The following is a 14,737-nucleotide window of genomic DNA, read 5'->3' as shown; positions in this document are numbered from 1 at the left end:
ACAGTATGATTTTTTTTTACCATAATTTTTTGGACTGTCATTCAATATTTATATATAAATTATATAAACTATGTAAACTACATACTGTATAAAGTACATATGTACATATATAACCATATTAAGTAAGTATTCTATTACATTTTATACAAATATAAAATAAATATAAATAAAATATTGTATATATATAATAAGAAAATAATAGATAAATAATATAAGTATAATTTGAATGAATACTAATATTTTATTATAATTTGATTGTATTTATCTTGCAAGACAAATTGTGATACTTTCTTCGAATTGATTAATGATATATAAATGAATATTAGGATTTAATGATATATAAATGAATATTATAAATTTTCATATTAATATTTTATTTTTTTATAATTTGATTATGTATAGAAAAAATTGTAACATTTTTTTTTCGAATTAAAGACATTCTGATCTATAAATAGATAATTATACCGAATTAGGATCGAATAAACATCGAATATCAAAATATCAAAAAAAAATTTATATTGTTTTTATTCAATTATAACCTACTTGAAACATTTTCAATAATATTGAATTTGGAAATTTTTTTTTTAATAATATTTATATAAACATATAAACATTTCAAAATCGATATATATATATATTATTTTTTATAAAATTTTTATATTATAATTTTTTTAAATATTGTAAATATTCATATTTCATTAATGTTTCGGAAGAAAAATTAACTGATGTAAATTTTTTTTTACAAAAAACAATAAATTCATTTTTTTGTCATTTTTTTTAATACATATACAATGATAATGAAATGTTATAAAATCATTTATTTAGAAATTATTAATAAATGCACACTATCTATAGATATATAATTAATACATTTGTATTAATTATTTTGTACAAATATATATAAATAATGCATTTTTATGAAAATTTAGAATATAATAATGGAAAGATATGTAATTATAATTACCGTAAATAATAAATAAATAATAAATAATAAATATTTTAAAAATTTTTATTTTGATTATTATATTTATTATATTATTAATATTATTTTTATTATTTATTTTATATGATATTGTTTCAAAATATTTTTAGATTAGTTTTTCTAACTAATATTGTTTTAACTAATATTGTTTGCATTATATGAATAAATTTCATGATATGTAAGAAATTTTTTTTCATAATATTATATTGAAGAATATTTATTTATTTAATTGCTTTTTTTGTGAATATTTAAAACATTTATATTTCATATAACCTAATTTTTTTTTTCATCAGCTCAATAGTTATAGATCAAGTTGCTATAAATAAAGATTTGATTGAAACAAATTCCATATATAATGATTTTATTGTTTGGTATCTATGCGAAAGTAAACTATGCAGGTTATACACTTTCACCATTATACGTGATAATTGTTTATTAATCAAGTAATGGGTTCGTGAATAGTGAAAGTTGAAACTGCTTGGAAAAACGTGCTTCTCTTTTTCATGTGCAATATGCAATATTTTGAATACGTTTATTAATATTTACAATAATTTTATTAATTAAATGTGAGATATATTAAAAAGTATTGATCAATATCGCGGATTTATATATTATTAAAACATTTTATTTATGCAAAATTTATAAAATTTAACAATTATATAGCCAAAAATAAATTGGAATAAAATAAAAATAGAAATTTACAATGGATAATAATTTGATAACAATTAGAACTATTTAGATCTCATATCAAAATATAAAAAAAATCGATTATTTTTAAACAAACAAATTCATTTAAATTTATTTTAATTTTAGATAATATTATATTATTTTGCACTTTATATGCATATTTTTATTTATTGATTATTAATAATTAATTTTAATTATAAATAATTAGAAAATATATTTATGTTGTATTTTACTAGAATAAATTAATGAAATAAATGAAATAGAAATATTATATGAAATCAAATAATATCAAAAACAATGAATTAGTGTATTATTATAGATTAATATTCATATAACTTTTAATATTTATTAATTACATATTTATATTAATTAATTATATATTTTATTTATAATTAATATTTTAAAACGTAAATGTTACATGGCTCGTTGGTCTAGGGGTATGATTCTCGCTTCGGGTGCGAGAGGTCCCGGGTTCAAATCCCGGACGAGCCCACGTGGTTTTAATTTTATTCCTTTTTTCTTATCACTATTTTTTTACTGATTTTAATTATATTTTTATTATATTAATATTATTATTATTTAACATTTTTTATTTGAATATTGTTTTTATAATAATAAGATATTAAAGTAAAAATTACATTATTGATTATTTTATAGAAGCTTGATAATATCAAACATGGCGCTTGGATGGAATCCATCAAAAAAACATAGCGATCGCGAAAGGTAAGTTTATTAAAAAATTAACATATTTGTTATACTGTTTATAATGTTCCATATAAAGTTTTTTATTCTTATAATTTAATCATTGTTTTTATAAAGATATTTTTAACTGATTTGTATATATATATGAATAACATCTGGCACATAACCTCTTTGACATGAAAATGACAGCACTACAATATATTTTATTTTTATTATAGATGGATTTGTATTTATCCAGTTTATCTAAACAGCAAAAGAACATTAGCAGAAGGACGAAAACTTGCAAAAGATAAATGTGTTGAAAATCCAACACATCAAGAAATTCGTGATGTTTTGGTAGCAGCTGGTTTTAATGTTGGAGTAGAAAATAAATTACATCCACGAGAGCGTAGCAAAGAATTGTTATATCGTGGACGCATCCGCGTACAATTAAAAAATGATGATGGTACTCCTGTAAAATCTGAATTTCCTACTAGAGATTCTGTTTTGGCTTATGTAGGTACCACTATTCCAAAATTAAAAACTCGCCAAGGAAAACATTCAAGTGGTGAACAGTTTTCACAACCATCAAGTTCATCATCGAAGAAAGGAAAAGGAAAAGGACGGAGGTGATAAAATGTGAAATAACAAATATTAAAAAAATTAAAACTTAAAAATATTTTTTATGTGTGTATTCTAATATTAAAATAAGAATTATTTTCATACAAGAAAGATTATATTATCTTCATATCATTTGATAAACAATTTTGAACTAAATATTGTTCATTTATATATATAAACATTTAATATAATCATTAATTAATAACATTAAAATTCTATATTTATATATTTTTAAATTTTTAAAAATTTTTAACAAATTATTTTATTTGTTAATTTTTATTCGTTATTTTTATTTCAATTTTAATAGTGCTATTAATTGTTCATATTTTTTTCTATCTTTATTTTCATTATAATCAAAATTTGTTATTTGTTATATCTTTCTGAACATTTAAATTATTTTCTTTGATATTGAAAGATTATTATAATTTTGATTGTTTATTGTGAGGTATATATTTCACAATATAACCATTAGGTTGAGGATGGGGTGCTGAAAGATGAGGTTCAATCATTTTTGATAATGGAATCTGTAAATTAAATATATATATTAAAGTTTTTCAAAGTTACTAGCATTTAAAAATAATAACATATAAAAAAAATAGTACATACATTATTGTGAAAATTTTTAGGAGCTAATCCCACAATAGGAATATGTTGTCCAAATGGATACATCAAAGTATTCTTGAAACTTTTTCTTTTTTTAGTACGTCCTTCTAATGCCTGAAAAATTAAATACAATATAATTAATTACAAAAATATATAAATTATATTGTATTATATATTACTTATTTACTTTATTGATATTTCCAAGAAGTGGTCCATCTGGATGTAATATATTACGGAGTTCTGATCTAGCATGCATTAAATTATTTAATGGTAAACTAGCTGATTTCATCAAACTGCTAGGAATTTCATGTAATGCATTAATATGAGGATGTAAATTAGGATGTAACACAGAATGTAATAAATTATTCCCTAATAGTAACTGTGGTACTCTACTTAATGTATTTAAAGTTGGATGTAAAAGAGAATGTAAATTATGAGAATGTAATATCGGTAGATGTGGTGCTCCAACAATAGAATCAGATGAAGTTGTATTTAAATTTTGTTCATTCACAGATGAATCTGTACTAGAGTTAGTTGAATTACTTATTTCATCTTCATTTTTTTCACTATCTGAATTGCAATTTCTTTCTCTCACAAAATGTGCATGACCTTTTAATGGTCCTCCAGTAAGAAAATAATTTGCAACTTGATGTGCATCATCTGAAGATTATTAAATAAAATTTAAAAATTAATAATTATAAATATATTAATATATTCTGAAATCATTAATAAGCACCATTTTTATTTTTCCTAAAATATCCAAATCTTACCAGGTCTGAGATATCGATTAGATCCTGATATACCGCGTGCATTTCGAATATGTTTAACTGATTCTTTAGAATTACTATTAAAATTAGATTCTTTTAATTTCTTTTCATAATGTATTTTGTAATCTACACAAACAAATAATATATTATTGTATTTGTATATAATTATAATATTTAATTTAATATTATAATATATATTATAATTATATTTATATATATATTATAATTATAATTATAATATATAATTTTTCTTATTTTTGTTAAATGGATTAGATATACAAAAATTTATATATGAAATATCATTTTAACTTTTTGTTTATTATGACTTTATATTACCTCTGTAATCATCATATGCATTAGGATGATTGAATATTATTGAAGTAAGTGATTGTAATTCATCAAATTTAACACAAGAAATATCACGTATAAATAACAATATAATATAATATAAAATAAAAATTAACGGTATTAATTTATAGCGCTCCATAGTATATTTAAGATTTTAAAAAATTAAATTGTAACAATGATAAAAATACTTTAAAATTCGAACTTGTACTGAAATCTGACATGATTGTTTCTGAAATTTATTGACTTTACAAAAGAAAATTTGCTGACAATTTATGAACAAGTCTTTTTATTTATCATAACATGAATGTTTACTTTAATATGCATACACTGTAGAAATGACATCAGAAATTAAATTAAGCAATAATGTAATAATAATCTTTATAACATGTATTTATGCATATTTATTAATGAAATTTTTTTTTATTTAATTTGTTACTCTTTTGTCATTAATTATTATTTTATAATTCTTGTATTAGTTTATATTTAAAAAAATATAATAAAGTATAAAAACTTTGAAATTAAAAAATTACATTCATTTTATAAAATGTTATAGACTTGTTATATATTGTTATAAAATGTTATATACTTTTAGTATATAGACATTCTATAAAATATATCATTTTAAAAATAAGAAAAAAAATCCTTCCCGTGACAATGTTTTCACACATTGCCGTGACCAGGATTCGAACCTGGGTTACTACGGCCACAACGTAGGGTCCTAACCACTAGACGATCACGGCTATCGAAGGTTATATTTGTTGAGCTTATTTTGCTATATATTTGGTGTACATATGTAATAAAATTAATTTAACTATATTTATTGAGATGAAAGTAATAAAATATAATATAATATTTATATAATCAATTTTAGTAATTATTTAAAATAAAAGCAATTTCATTAATTGATGATCTTGAAGTATATTGTCAAAATCAATATTCTGAACAACTTTTTCTTATACGTGTTAGAAAATAAAATTAAAATCATCATATTAAGCTTTAGTTTTATTCTAAATAATATTTTAAAAAATATATTCATTATAATATATATATATATATATATATGTTTATAGTATTTTGCTGTATACATATAATATCATATAGTATATATCATTGCTTTGAAGTATTCTAGAATATATATTATACTTTTAATCGAATATTGTTTTTAAATAATTATTTTTTGTAATATTATTATGATTAAAATATTTTTAATTTAATAAAATAATTGAATAATAAAATAATGTAATATATAAGTAACATCTCTAATAATAAATGCAGCAAAATTAGATTGAGCAGAGATAATAAGATTTAAAATCAAAATAATATTCATCTATTTTTTGACTTTATTTTTGCGATTCGAATCTGTTATAATTAAATAACAAATTCATATCAGAATATGAATATAGTAGAATATAGTATAAATATATTTGATAATAGAAATATAACTTGTGCATTATAGATTGACAGTAGAAGCGCAACAGTTGCTATTGTCATAAATTTTAAATATGGAATTTAAGTAAGTCTTTTAAATTATCTTTTAAATTATTATTATTGTTGTAAATACTTGTATAGATTTAAATAAAGAAAATAAATATTTATATTACTTTTATTATTAACATAATAATTAAATATTTTATTATAAATATATTTTTAATGTATTTATGTAAATATAATATATAGTATTTTTTTTTCATCAGAACAAGAAAATGTATATTTTTAATAAAATATTACAATTATAAAGATTTTTTTCAATTTAATATATATGAATTTGATCGAATTGCACAATGAATAAATTTATTTGAAATCGTAAAATAAATTAATATTTTCAAATTTAAAAGAAATTTTTATAATATTAATATTACAAATAAATATTAATATTTATGATTAAAGATAATAATGTATCTTTTTAATATTCAACATTAAATTTTGAATATTAATTTCATAATTCTAATATTTGGAAAACATATATATATATATATATATATATATATAGTATATTATTTCCTACAACTACAAAAAGTAGTAGAAATATAAATAAAAAATTGTCTCATAAAAAAATCTTAAATTATTTATATCGAAAAATTTTTAATTTAGAAAATGTTATAACAAATTAAAGAAAGAAATTGTAAACTTATCATGTTAAAAAAATAAGAAGGATATGAATACAATAAGATTTCGTGTGTACCTTCTTTGTCTTTCAAACTATATAATATCTCTTGAATTAAAAATTATTCAATATACATGCATATATGTATATTTATAACTACAAATTTCATTTCATGACATAAAAATAATAAATATAAAATAAATAAAACAAAGAAAATATTTATATTGATATTTTGCACTTCATTGATGATTCAGAAAAGATTAACGTCGAAAAGATGATGTCAGTATTGAATATTGTCAATACATTTGGTAATAACAAATTAAAACTAGATTACGAAAGATAATAGTTTTATTATCATTTGTTTTTTGTTTTATCATCAAATTTATACTAAAAATTTTGTTTTTATTATATTTCTACATAATTTCTATTAGTTTTTTATTGCAGTTATATTGAATAATAATTTCTGACAAATCTACTTTTAGCATCATTTATATATATATATATATATATATATATATATATATATATATATATATATATATATATATAGTATTCTATATCATTACTTATATTGCAGTTATTATTATAATATTATTATAATTTTAGTATTATGCTAACAGATTTTGTTTTATTTTGTTATAATTATAACAAATTCTGTATCAAATCTGTTATCTTTTTAATAACAAACTTTTGAAAATCTGCTGAGAATAGATATAACTGATTGGATCATTACATTTAAAATTTAAGTTGATAAAATAAAATTTTGCTATCTGATATAAAATGCTAAATTCTCATAAGCAGATTCTATTTGATTTTTGTCAATTTATAATCAATTATATTATTATTTATAATAATATATAATTTATATATATATATTTATATTACATTATATATTTATATAATATAATATATAATATATATATATAATTTATTTCTCATATAAAACGATTTTTATCTTTAACAGAATATATTATATTTCTACTGTCAGTCTCAGATATAACGGATAAAATTTGTTTTTCTGAAGACAAATATTGATGTCAAAATTTTAAAAAACTTGCTGCTCACAGATTTGATTAATTAGAAGATAAATAAGATAATAATTCAATATAAATAAAAAAATAAAATATAATAAATAATATAATAATATTATAATAATAATATAATTGAAATGTATAATTGAGGATATAAAAAATATTGTGTTTTTTTTGAAATCAATATTTGAAAACGTAAACCTTGGAATTTTATAAAATATCATATATAATATATACTAAATATCGTTTATGTTATTATCATTATAATAAAATATAAAATGAAATAATATTAAATTTTAATTATAAAAATAAAACAAATAACAAATTTGAAGAAAACAAAATGAAATATTGAATTACTGAAAATATTTTTTTATTAACTTAAAATTTTTAATACATTTTTTATTAAATTTTGTGTATGATTTTTTTTTATAAATAATATATTCAAGATTTTCCTAAAATAATATGATGATATTTTTTCTTGGACGAATGACTTGAATAAATTGAACAAATTCATCATTGAACTTGATCTAATCTACGTTATATACATTTATTTTACTTTATTTTAGTTTATTATCATATTAATTTTATGTATATTTTTATATTTCTTTATAATTTCTAAAAATATAATAGTTTTAAAAGATAAGTATATCAAATTTCATAAATCGAATTAAATAAAATGAAGAAAAAATGTTTTATTTCTGAAAATATGGTAGCTTAAGAAAATAAATATATATAAAAAAATGAAAATGCATATATAAATATGTAAAAAATATATATAAAATTGATAAATACATTATATTTTGGAAAATTTTAACAGATTACCTCCTTTTCAAATATATTTTCTTAAATCGTCAAAAATTTTTGATGATGAAAATGATTTAAATATCAGAAATATATAATTCGAGGAGAGATATTACACAAAATTTTTCTATAATTTATGAAAATAGATATTTTATATGAGAAGAATATAATTTAATGACATTCAAATTTCTTTTCATATTTATGAAAACATAAATTTTTATTAAAATTTTATACATTTATTTACAAGAGATCATTTCTATCCTACTTATAAATTATAATAGTTCTTATAATTAAAATTTTTTATGATATTAAATGTTTTTCTTATTTAAATTTTTAAAATTCAAAAATATTTAATCTAGCCAAAATTATATATTATAAATATATTCTAATAAAATAAAATCAAATATTTTATTATATTTGACTGATAATTTAATTTAATTTAATTTAATTTTATATTTATACGATTTTTTATTCTTAATTCTTGAAAAGTTTATACAAAATCAAAACTTCTTGAAAAATATCTGTTAAAAATATTTACTATCGATAGATTTCCAAATGTTCTTAAAAATAACATAATTAAACAATGTTTAAATGAGCAAAAATAAGCAATATATATTGTTATCTGACTTTTCAATAATTTTACGTAAAATTATTGTTGATTAACAAATAAAATAATTTAATAGTTCATTCGACTTAATAAATATAATATTTTATTATAATATTTAAATGTAAAAAAAATATAACAAATTAACTTGATCTTAAAATTTCTTTTTCCGATAAAAACTAATAAAAATATTATAAATACTTTATATGAGTAACTTTTATTTGAATATTTTTTTTTTAAATTTTTTCTGAGATATTGAATTAAATAAAATAGACAGTTTATATATAATATTATTTAAAAAAAATAAAAATAATTTAATTTTCACATAATCCAATAATAATACTATTCACTTAAAAAATATTAATAATATTAATAACATTAGAATCTGTTTCTCTTGAAATTATTCAAGTTTTATTTAAAATATTTTAAAGTTTTCTTAAACAAAATATTCGAGATGATCAAGATAAATGAGAATATTAGATATTTCAGTAAAAAATCAGAACATCAATAAATAATTAATTACATGTATATTAATTTTTTGTTGAATTTAAATTTGAATTTAGTATTTATGATTCAGAAATAAATATGTACAATTCATGTTAAATTTAAATTCTATTATAAATTAATTTTTATATTAAATATAAAAATAATTTATTAATTATATTAAAAATAATAGATCAATTACGATTATAATTTTATGTTAAAAATTGATTATTATTGTATTTAATTGTTTTTTTTATTGATTCACTTGATGTTGTCTCATTCATTTTGAATCGATAATGTCGCATGTGACGCAAGAATGGTAACGAATGCTGTTTCGAACTGTATAACACAAAGATGTATTAAATGAGAGGTTTATTCGATAACATAATTTGTAGTTTTATCTATAACATTGCAAAGGATCAAATGAACTTCAAAATCTATATTAAAAAAATACATTGTATATTTATTTTATATTTTATCTGTGCATATTTTGATTCAAAATTCGTAATAAGTGCGAGCGCCATCTGTTAGTGATCTACAATCACGATCTAACAGATAAAATAAAATGCAGTCAGTGAGTTGTGCGTTGTATTACGGAAGGTTGTGCGCATGTTTATTTAAAGCTTACTGACGTATGTGTACAATTGCGCGCGCAATGAATCAGGCACCAGTGTCGTGTATTCCAGCCGGAAAGATGTCAAAGGCAAAGAAGGTGCTCGATGAGGCCCGCGAGATCCAGAATCCAGAGCTGGATCTCGCGGATAAGAGTATCTCAACATTCGAAGAGATGCCAGGATTGCGTGAGTCCTCCATATTCTCATGAGCTCTGTTCTGTTCGCCAAATTAGGCAACTTGTCTTGACTGGTTTTTTGGAGCGGATGAAAATTCGAGGCCATTTGTTGCTTGCCCACGAAGTGGGCGTGTTCACGCATGCGCATAAAATTATTTTAAATAATTTGAAAAAAGATACTATTGTTAATATAAATTGTTTTCATTTGTGTACATTGTTTTATGTACATTTTTAAATATTCAAATTAATATAAATATTAGCATCATCATTATTTATGATATTATTTACCATATTTATTTGAAATTTGTTTAAATTATTTTAAAAAATTTTTTAATATTGTATAGATATTTTTATATTTTTAAAGATATGTTATTCTTTTTCAGTTAATATGATTAATATCACTAGGTTGACTTTAAGTCATAATAAAATTCAAGGTAAATTTATTAAATTTTTCTATATTTATATTATAAATTATATTCTATATCTAAATTATTTTTTTTTTACAGCTGTACCACCAGGTCTTGCAAATCTAGTCAATTTGGAAATATTAAATTTATTTAATAATCATATTACTGAACTTCCAATTTCATTGTCGCAAATGCCAAAGTTACGAATTCTTAATGTAGGGTAAGTTGCTTATGAATTATAATTAATCTGTTAATTATAATTAATGTTGCATATTATTCAAATAATTTTTTATAGAATGAACAGATTAGATGTACTTCCACGTGGATTTGGTGCATTTCCAGTATTAGAAGTTTTAGATTTAACATATAATAATCTAAGTGAGAAGAATTTACCTGGAAACTTTTTTATGATGGGTTAGTATTATATATTAAAATCATATTTATATAATATATTTTAAAATCTGATTATAAATAATATATGTTTTTATAGAAACCTTAAGAGCACTTTATTTAGCTGATAATGATTTTGAATATCTACCTCCTGAAATTGGACAATTAAAAAATTTACAAATTGTAAGTAATAAAATATTTTTATATTGAATGTATTTTTACTTCTATTATTTGCATGTAAAATTTAATTTTTATTTTAGCTTGTACTAAGAGAAAATGATCTAGTCGAATTACCAAAAGAAATTGGAGAGTTAACACGATTAAGAGAATTACATATTCAAGGAAATCGATTGACAGTTCTACCTCCAGAAATAGGTATGAAAACAGACATACAGAAAATGAAATTAAATTTAAAAAATTTAAAAATTCTAAAGAAAGAAAAGAAGAATAAAAAATTTTATATTTCAGGAAATTTGGATTTAGTAAGTAATAAAGCAGTATTTAGAATGGAATTTAATCCATGGGTTACACCAATTGGTGACCAATTGCAAGTAGGCATATCTCATGTTATGGATTACATTCGTTCTGAAACATATAGATAGTAAGTGTTACATATTTTTTTTTAAATATATATCATAAAGATATTTTATAAATGCTTATTTATTTTCAGTGTATATAATCGACACCAAAGTGCTAAAGGACCTCCACCACCAATTGAAAACGACAAGAGTAAGAAAATATCCCGTGTTCGTTAAAACAGAACAGAAAATGTTTAACTAACATTTAAAGAATAGATTTGAACTAACATAATTTTTTTTAATTTACTCACTGCCAATAATTTGTAACATATTTGCAATCAAAATGGTGCCTTAACATAGAGATACATCTCTGAATAATATAAATTTATTATGCATTTGAATTTTTGATCTATAATTATGATATATATATAACATATGTAAATTATATATTATATAATGTATTGTTATATGATTTAAATTTGACAATTTAATATATAATAAGTACTATTTTTATAATAATTAATCAATTATTATATAATAAACTATATTTTAGAATAACAATTAAAAATTATTTTCACTTGTAGAAATAGTAATTCCTGATCATATAGTTTTTGTTGCAATATTAATTTCCATTTAATATTTCTTCTTTTTAAATTATATATAATTTATTTTCTTTTGGAGATTGCAAATAATTTATTTTTGTTTTTTGTAACTAACATATAAAGAATAATTCTGACAATAATTTTTCTCAAATATATTTTACAAGTATTTATATGCAGCAATGTATATTGTTTTCATTAATATCTGTATTTAATGACTATGTGATTATAAATTTTAATTGTAAGTATTTAAAAAATGGTAAATTAAATTCTATAAAATGTTAAAAACAAAAAATAAATCGACGAGGATGGGATTCGAACCCACGCGTGCAGAGCACATTGGATTAGCAGTCCAACGCCTTAACCTCTCGGCCACCTCGTCCTACTTATACGTATTGAAAAAATGTCTTTACAACAGGGGTGATTATACCCTCGTCGAAAAATTATACATCATTTAATTAAGATTATAACTATAAAATATATATAACATAAATATTCAATAACTTACAAAATCTTAAAACTACTTTTAATTTCACAAAAATAATATTGAAATAAAAATTAATATAATAATTTATTTATTTTGAATTAATTATATTATTTAAAAAATATTCTATTGATCATAAACGCAAAATATTATATTGGTTCTATAAAAATATAATATAACATATTATATATTAAATGTAAAATGTTAAGAATGTAATAATGAAAAAGGAATAAAAGAGTAAAATGGAATAATAAATAATAAAATTTCAATAATATTTATTTTGTTATAATAAATAAGTAATGTGATATTATATATATATATAAACTAATAATATATTGTTATATTATAAATAAATATTATTATTAAATGATATTGTTAAATAATTACTTTATCATTTATTCTTAACTCCAATCAATTTCTAATTTTTCAAATTTTTATTAATTCTATATTCTCTATATCTTCCTTATATAATGTATATTATATAACGTAACTGTAAATGTTAATAGCTTTTATAAATAATAAAATTTTAATACTTTTAAAAAATACTAAATTTCTTAAGATTCACATAGAAAATTTAAAAAATTATGACATTAATTTTTTCAAAATTAAATTTTTAAAATTAAAAATTGTTTTTATTTTATATTAAATGTAATTTATTTGAAATATAAAAATATTAAATGTATTAGGATAATTTCGAACCACGCTAGGAATCACTTTAAGTGGCTATATTTATATAAACATGCAGGCTTATTTATTTTCCATCTATAGAATCTTTTTCAATCATCTCAGAGCTCTTTTAAAGTACGTTTCGTTAATGACACAACTTTTTAAAACTTTTTTCTACATCGATATGGATAGCCAAAGGAAGAATTTGCACCATGTTATACTTCATTGCTTTAAAAAAGATCTGCAAATGATATTGTAGACGAGATTTGTTTACTAGAGAAGTGGTGTTACTATCACGACCGTCTGCAAGTTAGTTTAAGAGATTTAGAGTTGACAATTTTGATTTAAAAGATGAAGACTGCAGCAGTCACCCAGTAACGACAAATACGGATTTTATCAAGGCCATGCTCGCAGAAAATCTGCGATATAGTGTGCGAGAAATAATGGATGCCATTAGCATTCCTAGAACAACGGTATATAATTATCTGATCAGGATGGGATATATCAATCGATGTAAAGTTTGGATTCCATAGCTATCGACGGAAACCGGCTTTATGAATATATCATGTCTCTACGTGCGACTTCTCCAGTGATATGAAAGAAATCCTTTCTAAACGAGGTTTGTTACTGGAGTCGAGATTTCGATTTTGATCAAAATGTGCATGAAAAATGCATTTTGTCCAAGGACAATAGATCTTCAACTGTCGCGAAGGGACTTCACTCTAAGAATGTTTTGTTCATTTAGTGGGATTGGAAAGGTATTAAGAGGTTTATTAAGAGCTTCTTCCTCAAGGTGAAACCATCAATTTTGCTAAATACTATAATCAGCTTGATAAATTGAAAGCCGCTATAACAGAAAAATGGCCAAAATTGGCAAATCGATGAAGCATCGTTTTTCATCACGATAATGCAAAACCACATTGCATTGATAAAAGCTGTTACAATTTGATTGGGACGTTTTATCGCATCGACCGTATTCCTCCAGATTTTGCATCCAATTATTACTTGTTCTTGTCATTAAAAAATTTTCTCCATGAAAAGTTTCAATTTGTAAGCGAAATAAAAATGCACTTCGATGAATATTTTTTCAAGTAAGTGCAAAAAATTTTGGAAAGAGAGAATAACGAAGCTTCCTGAAAGATGGAAGAACATTATAAAGCAGAACGATTTA

At 20.3% G+C, this 14,737-nt stretch overlaps 3 protein-coding genes and 3 non-coding genes across 7 annotated transcripts; 3 read left to right on the top strand and 3 right to left on the bottom strand.

Annotated features, from left to right (window-relative positions):
* Nucleotides 1–2,089: 2,089 nt before the first annotated feature.
* TRNAP-CGG lies at nt 2,090–2,161 on the top strand. The gene has a single exon. It is a non-coding gene; the product is annotated as a tRNA-Pro (tRNA).
* Nucleotides 2,162–2,234: 73 nt separating this feature from the next.
* On the top strand, nt 2,235–3,013 carry LOC727473 (signal recognition particle 19 kDa protein). Its single transcript, XM_026444470.1, has 2 exons — nt 2,235–2,392; nt 2,590–3,013. The coding sequence occupies exons 1-2, from the start codon at nt 2,346–2,348 to the stop codon at nt 2,981–2,983; spliced, it is 441 nt and encodes a 146-aa protein (XP_026300255.1). The 5' UTR covers nt 2,235–2,345; the 3' UTR covers nt 2,984–3,013.
* Nucleotides 3,014–3,367: 354 nt separating this feature from the next.
* LOC100577202 lies at nt 3,368–5,079 on the bottom strand. Its single transcript, XM_016915498.2, has 5 exons — nt 4,678–5,079; nt 4,345–4,467; nt 3,762–4,234; nt 3,578–3,688; nt 3,368–3,495 (listed from the first exon to the last, which is right to left on the bottom strand). Exons 1-5 carry the CDS (start codon nt 4,826–4,828, stop codon nt 3,391–3,393), a joined length of 963 nt encoding a protein of 320 aa, XP_016770987.1. The 5' UTR covers nt 4,829–5,079; the 3' UTR covers nt 3,368–3,390.
* Nucleotides 5,080–5,357: 278 nt separating this feature from the next.
* Nucleotides 5,358–5,429, bottom strand: TRNAH-GUG. Its single transcript has one exon. It is a non-coding gene; the product is annotated as a tRNA-His (tRNA).
* A 4,858-nt stretch (nt 5,430–10,287) lies between these two features.
* LOC412148 (ras suppressor protein 1) lies at nt 10,288–12,375 on the top strand. 2 transcript variants are annotated; one of them, XM_395612.7, is made up of 8 exons: nt 10,336–10,512; nt 10,886–10,936; nt 11,009–11,129; nt 11,205–11,323; nt 11,400–11,482; nt 11,560–11,674; nt 11,768–11,900; nt 11,970–12,187. In XM_395612.7, the coding sequence occupies exons 1-8, from the start codon at nt 10,347–10,349 to the stop codon at nt 12,052–12,054; spliced, it is 873 nt and encodes a 290-aa protein (XP_395612.3). In that variant the 5' UTR covers nt 10,336–10,346; the 3' UTR covers nt 12,055–12,187. The 2 variants fall into 2 exon arrangements, with proteins under 2 accessions (XP_006559305.1, XP_395612.3); XM_006559242.3 differs by having other exon boundaries at nt 10,288–10,512; nt 10,886–11,129; nt 11,970–12,375.
* A 341-nt stretch (nt 12,376–12,716) lies between these two features.
* TRNAS-GCU lies at nt 12,717–12,798 on the bottom strand. Its single transcript has one exon. It is a non-coding gene; the product is annotated as a tRNA-Ser (tRNA).
* Nucleotides 12,799–14,737: the final 1,939 nt, after the last annotated feature.

Source organism: Apis mellifera, linkage group LG12 (assembly GCF_003254395.2).
Source record: "Apis mellifera strain DH4 linkage group LG12, Amel_HAv3.1, whole genome shotgun sequence".
Lineage (NCBI taxonomy): Eukaryota > Metazoa > Arthropoda > Insecta > Hymenoptera > Apidae > Apis > Apis mellifera.
The sequence above is the reverse complement of the archived record's forward strand: the minus strand, read 5'-3'. Positions and strand labels throughout refer to the sequence as shown.